Here is a 19,345-nt window from a genome sequence, read left to right as displayed (position 1 = left end):
TAAATGGCGACTGTTTTCCTCGACGTGTAGACAGAATGTGAGGGAATTACACACATCAAGTCCGCTTTCTATATCTATGTAAGTCATGGCGTTCCCGACTATTGAAAAACAACTGCAAAACGCATGGGTCGGCTGAGGTACGAGACAAAATCGTCGTGGTCAGACTATTGGCAATAGTCTTTGAAGTACAAAGGTGAGATTTTTTACTCTCTGACTCTCCATATCAGGAGATTACCGAAAGGTGACTCGCTATTGCGTCTTCACTCGGTGTGAATCAGCTTTTTAACTTCAAACGGTAGAGAGTGTTTTTTCATGCCGAAATTTTATCGGTAGTGTATACCTGTGGCTTGGCGATGACGAGCATGATTTTGACTAATGCGGGCGTATATATTTCTTGTTTCCCTCCATACATGTTCGAACAACGGGGGTGTTATCTTAATGTCGGTTGGCAGACGTTGGGATTCATCAGAATCCGATGCCAACAAGATGATATTTATGATGAGGCTGGGTTAACAAGCCCGAATGGGAATTGACGAATTACTTCAAATACTTCCAATACTTCACCTATTGATGATACGACAATTGTGTTGATGGTAAGGCCATTCCTAACTTATTATAGAAGTATTTTAATAAAGAATAGAGTAATATTCTTAGTGCGTGGTAAATATGAGGAGTAGTTTTCCACAGCAACTTTTATAATGTTTGGAACAAGTTTTTAAAATTATGCTTCTTTAGATATACGATGAATTGTTATGCTATAACTTCATTTTGGCCAAATTTGTGGAGCTCTTCCACATATTGCATAACACTGGGGATGTGAATAGTGCATGGCATCCTGATTACTTTTGCAGTGATATATGGCTCACAAATTAAATGCAGATCACTTGAGAGACGCATGGGCCGGTACTTAATGGAAATAGAGATACATATGGGTAAAGAGATTAAATGTACCCACATATATTACTGGTCTACACTAATGAATAATATGGTATCACTATTTTTTCAGAATACGATTCGAAGTATGATGAGTCACTATTGAACCACGAGTGTGTTTCTTTGCTTGCGTACAATTGGATTACTATTTATCCTCAAGAGATACAGATTTTACGAAAATTCCACAATTTCCAGGTCTTGGAGTTATTACGATAAGGTGAGACATAGTATAGGATCAGGTGCATGTGGAATGCACTAGGTGACGGGTATGGTGCATTTACTTGGACGTACCCCACAACATATAAATAATTAACCATCGTATAGATACAGGTTGTGCCTTCCGAAATGCACTAGGCTGTCATCGTTTCTGAAAAACATCTTTCCTAAACTTTCCACCAACATAAATAGACGGTCTCTGGGAGACATTGTTCACAAGGGTGTTTTCTTTTATTTATTTAGATAAAACTGGTTACATGTTTAACAACCTGGTTGACCACTTTTAATCACAAGGGAATTTGCATGCCAATAGATGGGTTAAAATGTTTCAATATGATTGAAACTGATACAGGTCTGATGGACATGTATAAACATCTTCTTTGCAGCCTTGAGAAAGCCCTGTGGGCGAAACGCGCGTCGGCTGTTATGGTGCTTCTTGTGAAGTGTGGAAATTAAAAATAGACCTCAAGACAGAAGATCTGACTGGACTGCTTGATTTGCTTGTTTGGTTCTTTTGAGATATTATGGATCTATAGGATACAGGGCGTTGAAAAACTGTTGGATTGCCTGGAGAAATACCTATGCGTCCTCCTGTTTGGAAATAATGATATTGGTGTGCTTAGGTATTCTGTGTGTAATACGTTTTTGTGCCTGAATTTGTTTCAGACAAGGTACATTGATTCAGTGTTAACTTCCTAAACGCGGCTTTTTCAAAATTGCAATTTAAAATCCGACTTTGACATAAGTAAGGGTTTTAAAATTTGATTCCAGAGACAGAAAACATGAAAGGGTACCTGTTCCCATTTTGAAATTACACTTATAAAATGTAATTAGGTAATTCCAATGGTATCCTACTGTGGATGTGTGCCTTTCAGTAGTGAAAAAAAAAGTAAGACTTTTTCACTCCCAGTACATATAAAACTTAAAAGTGGATGTCCAACTTTTTAAATACACTGAACCCTGCCCTTGGGGCTGTCCAGGGCCTACCTTAGTGTTGACTTGTTTGCATTAAAAAGGAGGGGTTGGGCCTGTAAAATGTTAATATGGCTGTTTAAAAACTGTACACACAGGCTGCAATGGCAGACCTGAGACATGTTTAAAGGGCTACTTAAGTGGGCGACACAATCAGTGCTGCAGTCCCACTAGCAGCATTTAATGTACATTGCCCGTGGCAGGGGCATTTCCACTTTACCAGGGACTTATAATTAAACTAATTATGCTGATTGGGTATAAGCCAATATTACCATGTTTTAAGGGGAGAGCACAATCACTTTAGCAGTGGTAAAGTGTGCAGAGTCTTAAGGCCTGCAAAAACGAGAGGCCTGAAGGCAAAAGGTTAGAGGTAAACCGTGCCAGGTCTACCGTGAATTATTCATGAGTGTCTGAGTGAAACGTCGAGTGGCTCTCTTGCAATATTAAAGGAGGGGTGATAATAAAAACCACAGCCTGGGATCTCTTTTCCAAATGTAGGTATTGTACTTAGTGGTTATCCTAGGGTCAGTATAAGCCTAGATGGTCATAAACGTTCTTATACATTTGTCTTACTAAATGTGCGGTCCAAAACTGACCAAACCTTATCAAGAAATAGAGGTATTTCCCAGTTTCTGTAAGTAGTTTTAACTTGAACCTTGCTTTCCTGTTGTGGCATGCAGTTCTCTGAGATCGAAGTTATTAGGATGCTTTGGTGGCTTTATGCACCATATTTTTAGTTCAATATGGTATGTTTTTATTTGTGGATGACTACATGTGTGTTTTAGGTATTGTTACTTTAAAAATGTAACCATTCAAAATCATGCATTTTATAGGAATGGGAAGGCATTTGTTATGTCAAAGGGAAAAATGGAGAGAAGATCCAGCACAATGTTCGAATAATACCCGTATTTGGAGAGGGAGGGTAAGTAAAGAAATTGTTGCATAATGTATTATCCGTATATTAATTATATATTTCCAGTGTCTTTTACTTTAATTTTGTTAAGAATATACTGATTTCCTGAATTGTAGTGCTGGCAGTATGAACGAAAAACTGTGTACTTTCCCATGATTTCCCATTGTTGTGGCCAGATCGCATATTACTAAGCACACACCTTCATGTGTGAGCTGCGTTGCAGCCATTATAAATCAATGTATATCATTTTTAAATGTTTAACACATTTTAGGAAATAGGCTGGCAAAAGTGCTCCTTTTCTAAAATGCATTAACAAATCTGCAAAAGTTCTATTTTTCCATGCCCAGAATAACAAATACATTACATTGTGTATCAGTTTTAGATGAGCTAGTGTCCTAGTAGCACATTTAATGTTCAGATGTAGCAACATCTTCTCTATTAATTTGCTTCTAAAATAATGACCAACAGCTGTTCTGTGATTTATCCCTTTTAGAGGCTTGGATGGCGACATTTAATTTAATTATATATGGAAGTGTATAGCATCAAATCCCTTCTTCGAACTTCTTTATTGTTATAGGCCAACACTCAAAGATTCTCATTATAAGCAACTGTACCATTCATGGAATACAATACAGAAATATAGCTTCTGATAGATATTTCTAACCACAGATTCCTCACCTTGTGAATATTCCTCCTGGCATCCGACTGGATCCAGAAACTTAAAAGCATTGCTCCTGTGCACTGACAGGTGTCATCATGCTACTCTGTACCAACGTCATTCCACTCCAGAAGAGACGAGTGCTCCCGCATATAACCACCAGCCAATTACGCCATCATTGGTTCCTTTCTTTCTCCAGTATTGGCTCTTTCATAGATTCACATGATTGTATCATTCCCCATTGTCAAAGTGGGAATCCCAATGTATAACTAAAAAGCAGTACAGTGTTATACATTGTCTAGAAGGGATGGAAAACATTTCACTTAAGTATCTTCTCCATATCATTCAAAAAGAACCAAACTCCAGCCAATAAAGTTGTAGCACCTTTTAGAAAACTCCCCTCAGAGGCTTCCTTCCCTCAGATTTTCTAGTGCATGTTGTGTGATGGAAGTCTCCCTGAGCTCTGCTCAGTTTATCTAGATTTAACTCCTTCAGAGAGTGTATTTTAGCTATACATACGTGCATACATACATACACATATATATATACACAAACACACACACACTCCGTCTTCAATAATTACACTATTGAAGAGATTTGACTATCCAGAAATTTAGAGTCTGAGATTTGACTATCCAGAAATTTAGAGTCTGCAAAATAAATTGTTCACACCTTGTGGAACATGTGGTAAGAAGAGGCTCCATTCAGACGATCCTCACAAGGAATGTACCTACTGCTTTCATCCCTCCCATAAAATAAAGGCATGCAAAATCGGTTGTACATTCTCTTCTAAAACCTTGAAAGAAAGGGTGGGCAGGCTACAACTATGGTTTCAGAAGCTGAAAGGCAAAGCTATCCCAGTTTCAGGGGAAGCCAGTGAGAATTCTTCAAAAGTAGAGTGAAAAGCCACATAAATGGGAAAGGTCAGAAATACAGCTACCTCAGGAACCACATAAAAAGGCTTCAAAACAGATCCATCATAGATCCCCAAGAGAGCATAGCCCATCTGCCGAGTGCTCTCATAAACATAAAACAGAGGATGTTTTCTCACAATGTCAAGATCCCAAATTGTGTCTAAGTTGGTGTTACACCTCAAATAGCCCTCCTCACTGCCGTAGACAGAGAAATCTGTCACTAACGTACCAACAACGAAGAAACCACCTGCAAAAACAAAGTTGACAATCTCGCCGATAACCTCTATGCTAGCATATGCGACAACCTCGATTACAATACCTTGCTCTGCAAGTTTGTCAACCACTTTTTCGGCAAAGAAACCATAATGAAGGAAACAATAGAACCATTGATGGCGAAACAGCCGATTATGTCAACAACTTTGTCGTCGTCACTGCCAGCCGGGAATAAAATACATTCAGTAAGACTTTTATTAATACCCGAGCATACCTCCCCTAGTAAGTGCCACCACTTCCACCCACTCATTTATTGTATGAAGATGATTCAGATGAGGAGGGCGGGCCATATGGAGCTGCTCATAACCCTTCTGAACTAAATGTCAAAAATCAGAGAAAGAAGAAAGGGGAGTAATATTTCTCGAGCAGAACAATATGCTGATGTGTTGTTTAGTTCCTATAGCACCCATGCAGGACCTGCGCGTTTGGATAACAAACTGTGGGATTGGTGGCAGACTGGTTCCGTACACCCCTACCGAGAAATGAATGAATGAATGAATACCCACTTATATAGCGTATGGCTACCCCAGGACATCCCAGTGCTTCATGCGACACCTGAAAAACTCAAACTGATCACTTAAAGACAAAAAAGTTTGAGCTGCTTCCTGAATTTCAGATTCCAGACGTATATAATCTGGGAGCTGGTTCCAAAACTTGTCTGCGTTATAAGAGAACAGCCGACCTCCAGTTTGTGACCGCTTGGTCATGGGAACTGCGAGTAGTCGTTTGTTATTGGATCTCAGAGTCTTATTGGTGCGATATAATTGCACCATTGATTGAAACAATGGAGGACCCTTCCCAGAAATAGTTTTATGAACAATACACATTGCCTTGAACCTAATTCTCTCCTGGATAGGGAGTCAGTGCAGCAGACTAAGTGCTGGTTTGGCTGAGTTGTGTTTGGGAGTATTCATTAGGAGGCAGGCTGCGCAGTTCTGGACAATCTGCAGTATCTTAATAGTTCCTTGTGGTGCAACCAAATAGACTGCATTCACATAATCCAGCTGGGACAGTATAAGTGCCTGGACCAGTATACGTCTGGCGTCAACAGGAAGGAGGGGGAGGATCTTCCTTATCAGCCTGAGAAGTCCATAGCAGTTGGCTTGAACTTTACGAGCTTGAGCTTTAAAATTCAAATTGCAGTCAAACCAGACACCTAAACTCTTGATTTGTTTTTTTGGTGCAGTAGGGAGGCCTAGACAGCTTGACCACAAAAAGTCTATGTTCCTGGGGGCAGAATGGCCCAGAAGCATAATTTCTGTCTTAGCTCCATTAAGTTTTAAAAAGGACAGATCCATCCACTCAGAGACCTTCCCAAGGCATGATGTTCAGCCCGGTTTAGATGTATCTTGCTGACTGAGAGAAACCACCAACTGGGTATTGTCAGCATAGGTGACAATGTGGATGCCCCAAGGAAGTACCACATCTGCAAGAGATCTCATGTAAATGTTAAACATGGTGGGACTTAAAGAAGATTCCTGGGGGACTCCACATTGCAAATTGATCTACTCTGAGAAGACATCCTCCTCATAGACAGCAAAAGATCTATTTTCAAGAAAGGATTGCAGCCATTTCAGGGCAATTCCTGCCACCCCCACCTCCCTGAGTCTTTGGACCATGAGTTGGTGTTTAATAGTATCAAAGGCTGCGCTGAGAAATGAGAGCAGCGCAGCCTCCATTGTCCAAGATTTTTCTTGACTCTGCTACCATGGCAAGAAGGGCGGTCTCCGTGCCCTGTTGGCGTCTGAAACCTGTCTGAGTGGAATGAAGGCAGTTGTTTTTCTCCAGAAATGCTGCCAGTATGGAGTTAACATATTTTCCCGCTAATTTGCCTATTCCATGCAGCAGGGAAATGGGCCGGTAATTAGCCCATTCCTCGGATCAAGGATTGTCTTTTTCAAAAGAGCTTTGACTTTTGCTTGTCCCCATAGGATGTGAACCTGCCCTATTAGAAGGGAGGTATTTATCACATCCTGAATAACTGGGGAGACTATTTCTGAGACCAGATTTAGGATAGCCTGGGGGACGGGGTCTGCCAGAGAGCCTGATTTAAGTTGCCTGAGAAGTCCCTGCAGAGAGGATAGAGTCAAAGAGAAAAACTCTTCCAGCATGGCTTGCTGTTTAGAAGGTACAATATCTGTAACCAGATTATTTTGCAGAAAGGTCGTGTAGATATTGTGGACTTTGGTAGAATAGAAATTTGCTATTTCATCACATCGCCGTTGGGCGTTATCACGATCAGTGGGGGGACTGGAGGTGTGAGAAGGGATTTCACAGTTTTAAAAATGTCCCAGGGGGAATTAGACACAGAAACAATTTTATTGTGATAATAACTTACTTGAGTGGCTTTTATTTCATTTTATAAAGTTTGAGTGCTTCTCTATTTTTAGTTTTGCTAATAACTGTAAAATCTTTCCTCCATTTACTTTAAAATTTTTTACATAATTGTTTGAGCTGTCTGAGTTTCTGAGAATACCAGGCTTACTTGTTAGGTCCTACACGGTGGCAGGATTCTTTCCTAGGGAGGACTGAGTCCATAGTGGATTCCAGCCAACTGTTAAGATTGTCATTAGCAATCGTAGGATCGGGGTGTGGTATAGGAGTCGAGTTTTTTAAATTGGTTGCTCAGCTTTTCACAGAAAGTTTAGACCAGATGCAACCATATTTTTTAGTTCTAGTGAAAAGCCTCAAAGAATCTTCTGGGGTCCAGATAAATGATAATAAAAAGTGGTCCAACCAGGGAACCGGAATGGACTCAGCTACAGTAAGATCCTGAAGATTCGTGAATAAAGGGTCAAGCAAATGTCCTAAATTATGGGTAGGGCCGGACACTATTTGCTTAAATTGGAACGTTTCCAGACCTTCAATTAGGTCCTGAGTAGGAGTGGAATTCAGATCATCAAAATGTATATTAAAATCACCCAAAATCGAAAACATTTGATGAAAGGCTGGCACCGTTGGTAACTATATCTGGGAGATCTTTACAAAAATCGCCCAATGCTCCTGGTGGGGCGATATATTAAAATCCCTGAAAAGTTAGAGGTCGGTGAAAAACTTATTACAAAGGCTAAGCTCTCGTACTCAGGTACAGGGTTACTGGTGGATCTGCATCTATAGTTATTTTTATAAATGATAGCAATTCCACCACCACAGCTGATAACAGTCTTGCCTAAAAATAGTATTGTTGGGGGGAAGAGCTTGAACTAAATCAGCATCCGAGTCCTTATTAGTCCGTGTTTCGATCAGAAAGAGAACGTCTGGACTCCTATCTTCGAGCAGTAAGTGAATTTCACTCGAGTGTTCCGGAAGAGAGCGGCAATTGAGTGATAGCATCAAAATATTTTGCTTAACCTCAGCGATTGCCAAAGGAGGAGTAGTAGGGTGGAACTTAAAGTCACACAGAGGACAGGACATCCTCCACTCATCCGGAGACATGATATGCACACACTCACTCCTGATCTCACCTGTAAGCCTGATAAGCTGTTCCCTGTTGGAGCAATAGTCATTTGGAGTGAGTTTGGCAGGGGTCCTGGCCCCTGGACCCAGCCTGGCGCGGACGGGCTTGCCGTTGCGTCATTGGCTGAATTTAAGGCCGAGTATGTGTGTCAGCTTCAGACAAAAACTAGAGGGCTGCTCTGAATTTAGGTAGAATAACGGAAGTTTCCCCCGAGCATTGAACACAGTTCGAAAGTGCCCCCACATAGTAAATACAGTACAAATCAAATTTTAAAGGTATTAAAAGCACAGTAGAAGTAAAAACCTCTCGCTCCTGATCCTAGCGAGAAAAGGCGCCACATGCGTCGTCGTTAGCCTATTTGCATTTAGCTAGCTCACAGTGCTACTAGTGTCTCCTCTTATTGGGGAGAGATTAGTTTCTCGCAACCTTATAACATGACAACCCTGATCCCTCAAGATCTTGGAAACAATGTACTACTTTTCGCTCAGTCACTCGTGCTCCTTTAGTTTATCTCAGAGATACACAGAATAAACTGTCTGGGTGTCATGATTCCCCTCGCCCCTGACATTCCCGTTGACTGCAGCGCGATCCGACACGGACTGATCGGCGCCCTCACAGGACCGGGACTACAACAACCAGCCTGCCTAGCGAGAGGCTCGCGGACCGGAAACGCCTTCATAAGCGTTTCACAGCGAGGACGCACCGTCGGATATTCAGATCCCTTGCCGACGTCGGATTCAACCACAGATCCCAGCTTCATTGGAGTTCCGTTCTGTGTGGCGAACCAGAGGTGAATTGGAGGTAAGCGTGAGCGGCGTCTCCCTGCCCCCGATTCACGATCCTTGTTGACTAGCTGAGACGCACACCACGGAGGTGTTTGCCGCGTATCAGCTGAAGAGAGCTTTGGGTACAACTCTGTTGATTGTGTACTGAGGCGAGATTGAGCGGCTGCTCTCCGCCCCCGCCCTGACAACCTTTGGTCCCTAGCTAAGACGCACACCGCGGAGGTGCTTGCCGCGTCTCAGCTGTGGAGCCCATAGTAGAGTTTGTGCCATAAGAAACCGGAGTAGAGGATAGGAGGCAAGATCGAGCGGCTGCTCTCTGCCCCACTCCGTCCATAGCATTGCTAACAGAGACTCACCCCACGGAGGTGTTTGCCGCGTCTCTGTTACAAGACACCAGAGGCTGAAAGTAGGACCTCTATACTACCTAAAGGGTGTGCTCTTTTGGGGGAGTAGGTTGAGCGGCTGTTCCCTGGCTTCAGTCACGGGCTGCATGGTCAAGTGCCCGGCTGGGCATTCCCAAGTTCGTGACAACACCAAGAGCACCCACACCATCGACATTATTCCCTTAGCAGCTGTCGAACGGCTTTTTAGGCCGTTGCTTAGCACTGTGCCCTCCGTTGGCGTACACCGGCACTGGTGTACATGCGGAGGACCGTAAGAATCCCTGGTGCTGCAAAAGGGTATAGTTGACATTGCTTTATTTTCATTGTCCTGTATTATTTCCTATTCGGCTAATCCAGCCAACTGTTTTCATACTCCATTAAATACGTTATTAGCCCCTTGCCGTCTGCTTCTCTTGTTGTATCCTGGCCTTCCCTGATCCCGGGAACATAGAAGTGTTACACTGGGCGTTTCAATAAGGGTTTATTGAACAGTTGTTATTCTCATGTCAAATATATGAGCTACCACAAACATTCAACAGTATCAGAGATATATGATTATCAGTACAGTGAATGTAAAAGGATAGCACAGTTCTACCATCTTGCAATAAGCATGAATAAATACATGAATATAAAATGCATGATAAAAGTGCACGTACTCCTACGATGCCTATCTAGATGTACCTAAATGTACCTAGCATGTGAGTAGGTGTGAAGCCTAGAATCCCTCTAGTATTTAGTCGAACCCCATTACCTGACGTGTGAGAATGTAGAAGCCCTTCTTGGTCTTGAGTTGGACACCCCACGAGGGATGTTCAGACCCCTGTCAGCTGGAGCGTCTACATGCAGGAGTCTGTGTCTCTGGTCAGTGGGTCGGCCTGGAAGTCTCGGTTCCCTCTAACTAATACTAGCAATGGTTGCTTTATTTATACGGAAAGTATCTAAGGTTCCTTAGTCCCTTGTTACTTGTATTAGCCATTGTTGGGTTTGAGGATGACATATGGGATGAACAGTGTACGTAGATATGGGGAGGAAGGTTGTGTAGCCCCAGCCTGGTTTCTAAGAACCCTTACGAATATCCATTCATACTGTGTGAGTCTATTGATGGAGTAATAGGACTCTATTGTTTTAGGAGAAACCCTCCTTCTGCACCCAGAACTAGAACTAGGTAAAGGTTCAATCCTAAAAGGCTTGTTACAGGGTAGTTTAGGGGAGGTAATGTAGGTGAAGGGGTATGATGTTACCCAGGCCTATATTAGGGTACCTATATTAAACATAACAGATAGACTCAGTTCAGTATATGGATTAATATCACCCCTATATTCATCAGCAATCTCAACAAAAGCTGATGCAGGTGCCAAGGGCTTCAGCTCATCACTTAAAACTCATGTTGGATGACTATTATAGGAGGCTGTTATATTGTTAAACACTCCGTTTGGCTTTCCACCGTCTCACAACTTCACACACTCATATCTCACAGTTAACACAATTCTCACCAATCAATGCCTACACTCATTTCCATACATATGACCCCCATCAGCAGGAATACACAATGCCACAGGATCATGAATTTTATAAAAATCGAAACAGGTAATCTTTTGTTCAACAATTTCCATGCTCAGGACGGCTCCCGGCCGTCATGAGTTGCAGTAGGCGTGTGCTCATGATGGCCAGGAGCCATCCTGACGTTGCCGCTCTGCCCACGTGCGATTAATTCCACGCCTGTGCGGGAGAATTAATCAGTGGGCGGATTTCGGACAGCTACCGGCCATCATGAGGACACACCTACTGTGACTCATGAGGGCCAGGATCCGTCCTGAGTACACGAGTGCCACGCCCGCCCTCGCAACGCGGGAAAATTTGCCCCACAGTGAAGGGGATAAAGTTCCAATATCAATCTCTACAAATACAATAAAACAATGACAAAGATTATAAAGGTTTTTTTATACATCATAATTAAAAATTCCACACCATAGAGAAGAACAAGAAGGAGAGAGAAAAAAACACCAAAAAGACAGCTTTCTATGTCATAAAATCATCAGCTAATTTGTATGAACAATCAATACAGCCATATGATGGGTCTCTCTCATCTATTGTACCGGTATTTCTCCAAATTTAGCTTTGCATGAGCTTTGACTTTTTTCGGCGGTATTAGACAAATTCGAACCGCCTTCTTCAAGACAATAATTTGTGCTCTCTCTACTCAATATAAATTAATCATTTGAACCTGTATCAGGATATATAGATGCTAAAATTACCAAATGTGCAAGTAATTATATATTTTCTATAGACAAATTAGTTTGTCAAATTGCGTCCTCCAAAATATATAACAAAACCAATTTGCATAACAAACAAGTCTTATATTTTTATTAAAAAAACACGATATATAACATCCATTGCTATATGTCACACATGTCCCCTTCCTGTGGCACTTATTTCACGTAACAAGGGATCCACAGTGCATTTCCATAACCCACTCAACACCGACCGCGTATAAACATCCAATTATGTGGCCATTTTTTTTAAAAACAATTTTTATTGAACATTTTGCATGGCATTGCATAAAGTACACGTTTGAATGTCATCCATATAAACATTTCTACATTCTGTTTACTCTCCGTTAACGATATTTTCAAAAATGAAGTACTGGGCATTAATGTCTGCCTGTGCGCCCCTCGTTCTTGACAACAATCCTTTCGGCACGTATCTATTGAGCTTTCTTTTTCATATGCTGGCATCTGACTCGGAGTCTTCCACCAGGGGTGGATAACAAATGTCGCCTCTATAGCTATTCCAACCTCCCCAGAATTTTGCCCATTTTTTGGGACATCCTCGATGGATATATACTGATTTTTCCGCCATCATTGCCATGTCCATATCCTTACACCATAGGTTGAGGGTAGGGCTATCTCTGGATCCCCAGCTTTGCTATTGTCATGCCTAATGCCACCCAGTCTTGGGCCGTCCCAGTGAAATCCGTGGGCTCCCAGATATTGAGCAGGCAGCACCTAGGTTCTGACAATACTGTGACATATGTGACCTGTGAAAGTGTTCGCATACCGCCATTCAATAAGGAACGATCCTGGGACATTGCCAGATAGAATGGAAAAATTTGTAGTATGTACGTTGCAGGATTTTAAACTGTACTCGCCTTAGACTCGATGAGATTGCTACCTCCCTGGGAGACGCAAGCGCGTCCCGCCAGTCAGCCTCCTCAATGTCTCCCAGCTCCCGCTCACATGTAACCTTCAGTGCAGCCGTAGGATCCAGGTAATTGTTAATTATCTTACGGTAGGTTAGTGAGATCGCCTTTGTCTGTAAGTAGTCTGTTAAGAGTCTATCCTCTAGTGGTGAGGATTCTTCAGGTCGCGTCCCTGGCGGTAATAGGGATTGAAGTGCATGCTTGATCTGTAAATACCGGAATTGTTCTATCTGCGCTAAGCCATAAGTGACCTGTAAATAGGCAAAAGTAACCATTTCCCCCTTCTGCCAAAGGTCTCCCACTGTAGATATGTCTATTAGATCCCAATTTCGGAACCCCTTTGTGTTACCCAGCATTCAAAGTTATTTTGTGTCCCATAAAGGCATCGCGAATGTCACTACCCCATCCCAGCCCAAGGCCCTCTGTGCCTCAAACCATATACGTATTGCGTGAGATGTTGGACCTGTTAAGTTGTGTCTCTTCTTCTTATTGTATAGTGCTCCCATGATCTCTGATGGAGCAAGTAAGTGCCTGTATAATCTAAACACTGGATCTTCTTGGGGAATGTGAAGCCATTGATTAATAGCTACGAGCTGGGATGCCCAGTAATATGCCTTGATGTCTGGGAGGGCTATTCCTCCATCGTACCAGCTTCTAGTTAATTTATGTAGAGCTATGCAGGGCGCCTTCCTGTCCCATAGCAGGGTCGTTACTTCTGCATTAATCGCCGCAAAGTAGGCCGCAGGAACAGGGATTGGTGTGTTTTGCAGTGCGTATAGGAACCATGGGAGTGCCATCATCTTAAAGAGGGCTGCCCTCCCAAGTAGCGTCAGAGGCAGTGTGCGCCAGTGTTTATCATCATTTTTGAATCGCAATAGGGGTTGGGTCAGATTACGTTCCGTAAATTGTATGCGGTCGTGTGTGATAAATATCCCAAGGTATTTAAACCCATCCATGACTATTTGTAGCGTACAGCCCCGCGGGAGCCGTGGAGGAGGACCATGTAACACATATAAAAGCGACTTCTCCCAATTAAATGTATACCCTGATACACGCCCATTGGACGCACAGATGTCTAAGAGGCAATTGATGGATCTCGCAGGAGATGTTAAATATAGTAGGATGTCATCCGCATAGAGCGAGATGCGATCTTCCCATCCGTCAGCCCATCTCATCCCTCTTATAGTCAGGTCTTGTCTAATCCAGGCCACCAACGGTTCAAGGACTATTGCGAATAGGAGTGGCGACAAAGGACAGCCCTGCCGTGTCCCTATGCCCAGTTGGAAATCTGTCGACAAATGGCCATTCACTACCACCCATGCCGCTGGCTCCGTGTACAGTAGTTGTACCCACGCACAGAACTTAGGTCTGAACCCCATACGTTTACGCACTGCAAAAAGAAAAGGCCACTCTACCAAGTCAAAGGCCATTCGCGCATCTGTGGAAAGTATTGCTGCGTCCTCTGTAATGGTCGATTTAAGTTCCATTACACCATGTAGCCTTCTAACATTTAGTGCTGTGTTTCGGTGGGGCATGAAGCCTGACTGGTCCGGGTGGATCAACGGCGCTAGGTGTGGTCGTAGCCTGGTCGCTAGTGCCTTGGCTAATATTTTGGCCTTCGCGTTTAAGAGGGAGTTTGGTCTATAAGATGTGCACTCATGAGGCGGCTTACCGGGCTTATGTATCGCCACTATGGTTGCGAGCCTCTGGTCTTTAGGCAATATTCCTCTGTCTAGACTCTCCCTGTACATGTCCAGTAAATGTGGCACAAGCTGTGGCGCAGCATGCTTATAGAACTCAATCGGGATCCCATTGGGACCCAACGCTTTACCCGGACTCAGTGCCCTAATGGATTGTATAAGTTCTTCCGGGGTGATGTCGCTCTCTAGGGCCTCTACAGCCTCCGCGTCTAACGCGGGCATGTGTATGTCTTGCATGAATGCTATGTTGTCATCCACCGTTGCAGTGGCCATTAGAGTATAAATTGTCTTGTAGTGTCGTGCCAGAACTTCAGTAATTTGATGCAGCGCATCTACTAGGTCTCCATCTGTGGACCTTATCTACGCTATCCAATTGTGTGTCCTTTCCTTCTTCACTAACCAGGCCAGTAATCGACCTGCTTTATCTCCCTGTTCGTAGACCATGTGTTGTGTCTTGGTCAACCTGGCGGCTGCCTCTTCGCGCACGAACGTAGTATATTCCTGCTGTGCTAAGTGCAGTCTATGTGCGGCCTCCTCAGTCGTGGTCGCCGCCAGGGTTGCTTCTGCCTGCGCTACCTCTATTCCAGTTTGTCAATGTGGTTCTGTGTCTCTCGCTAATGACCTGTAATTAGGGAAATAGCATGCCCTCTGAGCACCGTCTTGTATGCCTCCCATAGTGTAGCGGGGGATGAAACCGAGTGTTGATTTTCTGCGAAGTAGAATTTTGTCTCCTTAATAAGGGCCTTGCTGATATTGGGGTCCTTGAGATACCCTGGACGGATCGGGAACAGCCTCTGAATTTGAGGGGTATACGGAGCATATGTGATCAGGATTGGGGAGTGGTCTGATATGCCCCTGGGCAAATGTCTAACCTCCACTAGACCGAGTATCCTTTGGCTAGGGTAAAAATATAGTCGAGTCTGGATAGGCTATTGTGCACTCCTGAGTGAAATGTAAATTGTCTATCTTCTGGGTGTCTAGTTCTCCATATGTCTAGTAGGCCAAGCGAGTCTACAAAATCCCGAGTTTATGAGTGGAACTACTAGTGGTTCTTGGGGGCTATCGGTCCATGTCTGCGTTCATAGTAGCATTAAAGTCCCCTCCTACAATCAGTTCACCCTGAGGCAGTGTGAGTAGGAATCTCGCTAGATCTGGGAAGGCAGCCTGGTGTAACGCTGGCGGTATATATACTGACACCGTATTGTATTTCCTACCGTCCCATTGGAATGAGAGTGCGGCAAATCTACCCTGTTTGTCATGTTGGGACCCAGTTACTATTAAGGGACAACGCTTGTTTATCAGAATCTCTACTCCCCTTGAGCCCGAAGTGAACTCCGAATGCACCTCCATCCGGAAGCCCCACCGGTCCAGAGCTTTGACTGTTGTCCCCTGTAAGTGGGTCTCCTGGAGGAGCACCACTGCTGGCGCCTTCAGTTTAAGATATTGTAATACTAGCCCACGCTTAATTTTGTCCCCTAATCCATTTATGTTCCATGAAATCAGGGTCAGTGGGGGGTCCTGTCGCTGGGCTGGCTGCGCTTGTCTGGTTCCACCCCTGTCACCTGGATGTGTAAATGCCATAATCATCGGTTGTAAAGGAGGTATCGTGAGCTACTTCAAATCTGAATGCCATGCAATAACCTAAAACAATACTTCGGTTAATCTTACAAAAGAAAAACTGAAACATGCCCAATAACTTTGCCATTAACTGATCCCGTTCCACCCTGCCTAGCGGATTTAAAACTACCCGCCTCCCCAACTTAGCAGAGTGCTTGAACCCCATAACTGTGTACTTGTGTGAGTGGTGGAGAGCTGCTCCGTGGACCACCGCGTCCCCCCGAAACAGTTATATGATCTAGAGCCTGCATCCCACACAGTGTGTCCTCCCCTTCAGGGGCGTAATATACACCCTTCTTCTCGGTAATGGAGTCCATTATTCAGTGTGTTAAGTCTGCATAGTCAATGATCTCTTCCTTGCTTTGCAGCCAGTCGGCTTGTAAGTGGGCGGACCTTCACCCCCCGCAAAAGTGTATTTTGGTGGTCTAGTAACTTCCAGGTATTCTCCTGCGTCGTAGTGCTATTGTCTCCCAGGCGTCACTCAGCCCCATTCACGCGTTCTGCGTTTGTGCGGTTCATTGGTGATGTCTCCGGCTCTCTTCCGTGAGCCTCTGGTGAGGGTTGAGTCCTTCTTCCGGCTTCCCGTCTGTTGTGTCCGTTGGCACGGCGCCAGCCCTCCAACCAGTCTTGTGCCTCCGCCGGTAATGTAAAAAACCAGCTGTTGCCTTCTGCTTCGACTCTTAACTTTGCTGTAAAGAGCATTGCATATTTTAGTTCATTGCTGCGAAGCTCTCTCTTGACTTCCGTAAAATTCCGCCGTTGTTTTGTTACTGCAACTGTATAATCCGGATGTAATGTCACCTCACTGTTAGCGACCGCAAGGGGGGGGCTAACCCGAGCCGCCTGCAAGATCTCATCTCGATCTCTGAAATTAAATATGCGTGCCAGGATAGGTCGCGGGGGTGCTCCCGGTCTTGGTCGCCTGCCCGGGACACGGTGGGCCCAGTCCCCATGGTTGTAGTTGGGATTTGATTAGTTCCTCCACGACTAGATCTAAAGCCGGCCCCCTGACACTTTCTGGCACACCAACCAGGTGGATGTTATTGCGCCGCGATCTCCCTTCTTGATCGTCCAGCTTCTCAGCTAGCTGTCTAGTTGTAGCTTCCAGTTGTTGCACTTGGCGCTGCAAGGTGGCCGTGTCCGTCGTTAGAGTGGTCGTAGTAGCTTCAACCTCTGCCACTCTCGTGCTCATTTTGGAGGAGAGATATGTCACAGGATATAGTGTCGATAGAGGTTTGCATTAGTTGTAATGCGGACATCACTTCATTTAGGGTGATCTCTTTCGATTGCTCTGCCTGCACACTGTTTGTGGCGGCGGACGTCGCCACAAGCGCTTCTTGGTGTTTCTTGGCGGTGGCGTATTTATCTATACGGTTGCTTTGTACCGTCCTTGATCCCGTACCGGCCATGATGGGCCAAAAACGGTGAGGGCCAAACTCGTTCCAGCAGCTTATGTAACTTGCAGTTTTTTTTTTTTGTTTGTTTTTGTGGGCGGTAGGGGAATTAGGTCACCTAGCCCAGTCGCTGTCATTATTTAACAGTGCGCGGGGCGGATGCCTGTTAGGTTCTGACCAGGGTGTCCCAATACTTCCCCACTAGGATGGTGTGGCTCTCTGTCCCTATCAAGTGGCACCCCAGGTATCTATTGGGGGCTGGCAGCGTCTGCCTATTTACGTCCAATTCGCGGTGCCTGTAGTGTGTCCGGGGGCTCGCGCCGCTTCCTCAGCAAGCCATTCTTTTACTGTGTGTACCGTTGTTGCAGGCCTCCGCTCTTGTGAATGCTAATGTTGAGGGTCGCCCGCACCTCGTGTCCCCGCCGGGCTGCCAATGCCTATGTTTTATATCTGGCCCCGTGTCTCAATATGCCACAGGTACTTAGTTATCGTAGGCCCACGCTTCTTCCTCCCGGGGCACTCCTTCAAGTAGTGCCTCTATGCGCGAGTGACCTCAGCCTCCCCCACACTTCTCTGGCTGTCTGTGCTGAATTCGCACTCCAGCCCGATGCCCACGTTGCGTAGCAGGCCCCGTGCCTTGTTAGGCTGTCTGTGCTGAATTGTCCTGGGCCCACACTACCTTCCCCCGGGGCTCTCCTTTCAGTAGTACCTCAGTGTTCAATGCGTTTACGGCCTCCCCCGCACTCCGCCGGCTGTCTGCTCCACATCAGGACGTGTCCTCGCTGCAGGGTGTCTGATCCAGCTCGCACCCCAGGGCAGGTGCGCAGTTCCGCTGTTCGTTGTATACCTATGGCCGGGCGTTGTAATCACTGTGTGTCCCGGCTTCTGCAGCAGACCCAGGCCGTAGCTCCGCCCCTCGACCGCCAAAACGCTCCGGCTGCTCGCTGTTCGCCCAAATTTTCCCACCGCTGTTACCGGAGGTCTTACGGCTCCTCTGCACTTTATTTTCACTGTGTTAGGCTCAAGAGAAATGACAGGATTACCAGGGTTATCGCAGCTACCCCGAGAGCTCTCAGACTGCAGCCATTTTCGCCGGTCACTAGCCACGTCCCCCCTATGTGGCCATTTTTAACTTGTTCCTATACATATCTTTCTTAGTTTAGCCACTTTTGGCTCATAATTAAACCTGCCACTCAAGCAAAAGGTCAGGGTCATCCAGCCTGCCAACAGATCACACCTTACCCTTTAAATAATTCTACACCCAAACACAATTGAATATGTATACAACTTCACTAAACTCACCACAAAAGTATTGTCTTATTTCCTTGTTATCTATATGTTTTTATTTAAAACATGACTCCTCTTCCACTTCGTTTTATATGGAGTCTCAACCCTAGAATCAGATGATCCTCCGTGAGACCTGTTCTGGGCAATTTGACATTTCACATCCTTTCGCACTGCAGGAAAGTTTTTTAACAAAAGGGTGTATATTTGCTTTAAACAAATGCCTGTGGCAGACCCCCACCAGGTATGCCTGTGATGAGGTTATGACTTCAGGACCTGTGACAACTGTCCCTAGATGAACCCGAGTGCCATACCGGACCGGGAGTGAAGCTCTAGTTTGCCAAGGGTCAAAAGACTACTCGCAACGACCGGTTGAAGGCGAAAGGAAAGTCTCGCTCCCACTACCAAAGTTGTTCCTGCAGCAGGTCTTCATTGCGGTCGAAGTTTTTTGGTAAGTCCAACAAGCAGCGCAAGAAGTCACAGGGGTAATTGGTCACTCCTTGTCATTCTCAGACTCCATAGAGCGCGCAACTGCATCAACTTGCCTCTCTGAATTCTCTGGTCTGTAGGCGATTTAGGCAGCAAATAGAGACCTTTAAAGAGGCCATGCTGCACATATTTACTACACTTATAGCTGCTTATGGTCT

The 19,345-nt window shown here is 44.8% G+C and overlaps 1 protein-coding gene across 2 annotated transcripts in view; it reads left to right on the top strand.

Annotated features, from left to right (window-relative positions):
* PDE8A (phosphodiesterase 8A) overlaps positions 1–19,345 on the top strand; it is a 2,294,608-nt gene that overhangs the window by 1,435,956 nt on the left and 839,307 nt on the right. For both annotated transcript variants that reach the window (XM_078684749.1, XM_078684748.1), the window contains exon 9: positions 2,955–3,043. In XM_078684749.1, coding sequence (XP_078540875.1) covers positions 2,955–3,043 — 89 coding nt within the window. The remainder of the gene's footprint in view (positions 1–2,954; positions 3,044–19,345) is intronic.

This window comes from Lissotriton helveticus, chromosome 3_2 (assembly GCF_964261635.1).
Source record: "Lissotriton helveticus chromosome 3_2, aLisHel1.1, whole genome shotgun sequence".
In the NCBI taxonomy this organism is placed as follows: domain Eukaryota; kingdom Metazoa; phylum Chordata; class Amphibia; order Caudata; family Salamandridae; genus Lissotriton; species Lissotriton helveticus.
Note: the sequence above shows the minus strand (reverse complement) of the source record. Positions and strands in the feature narration are given on the sequence as shown.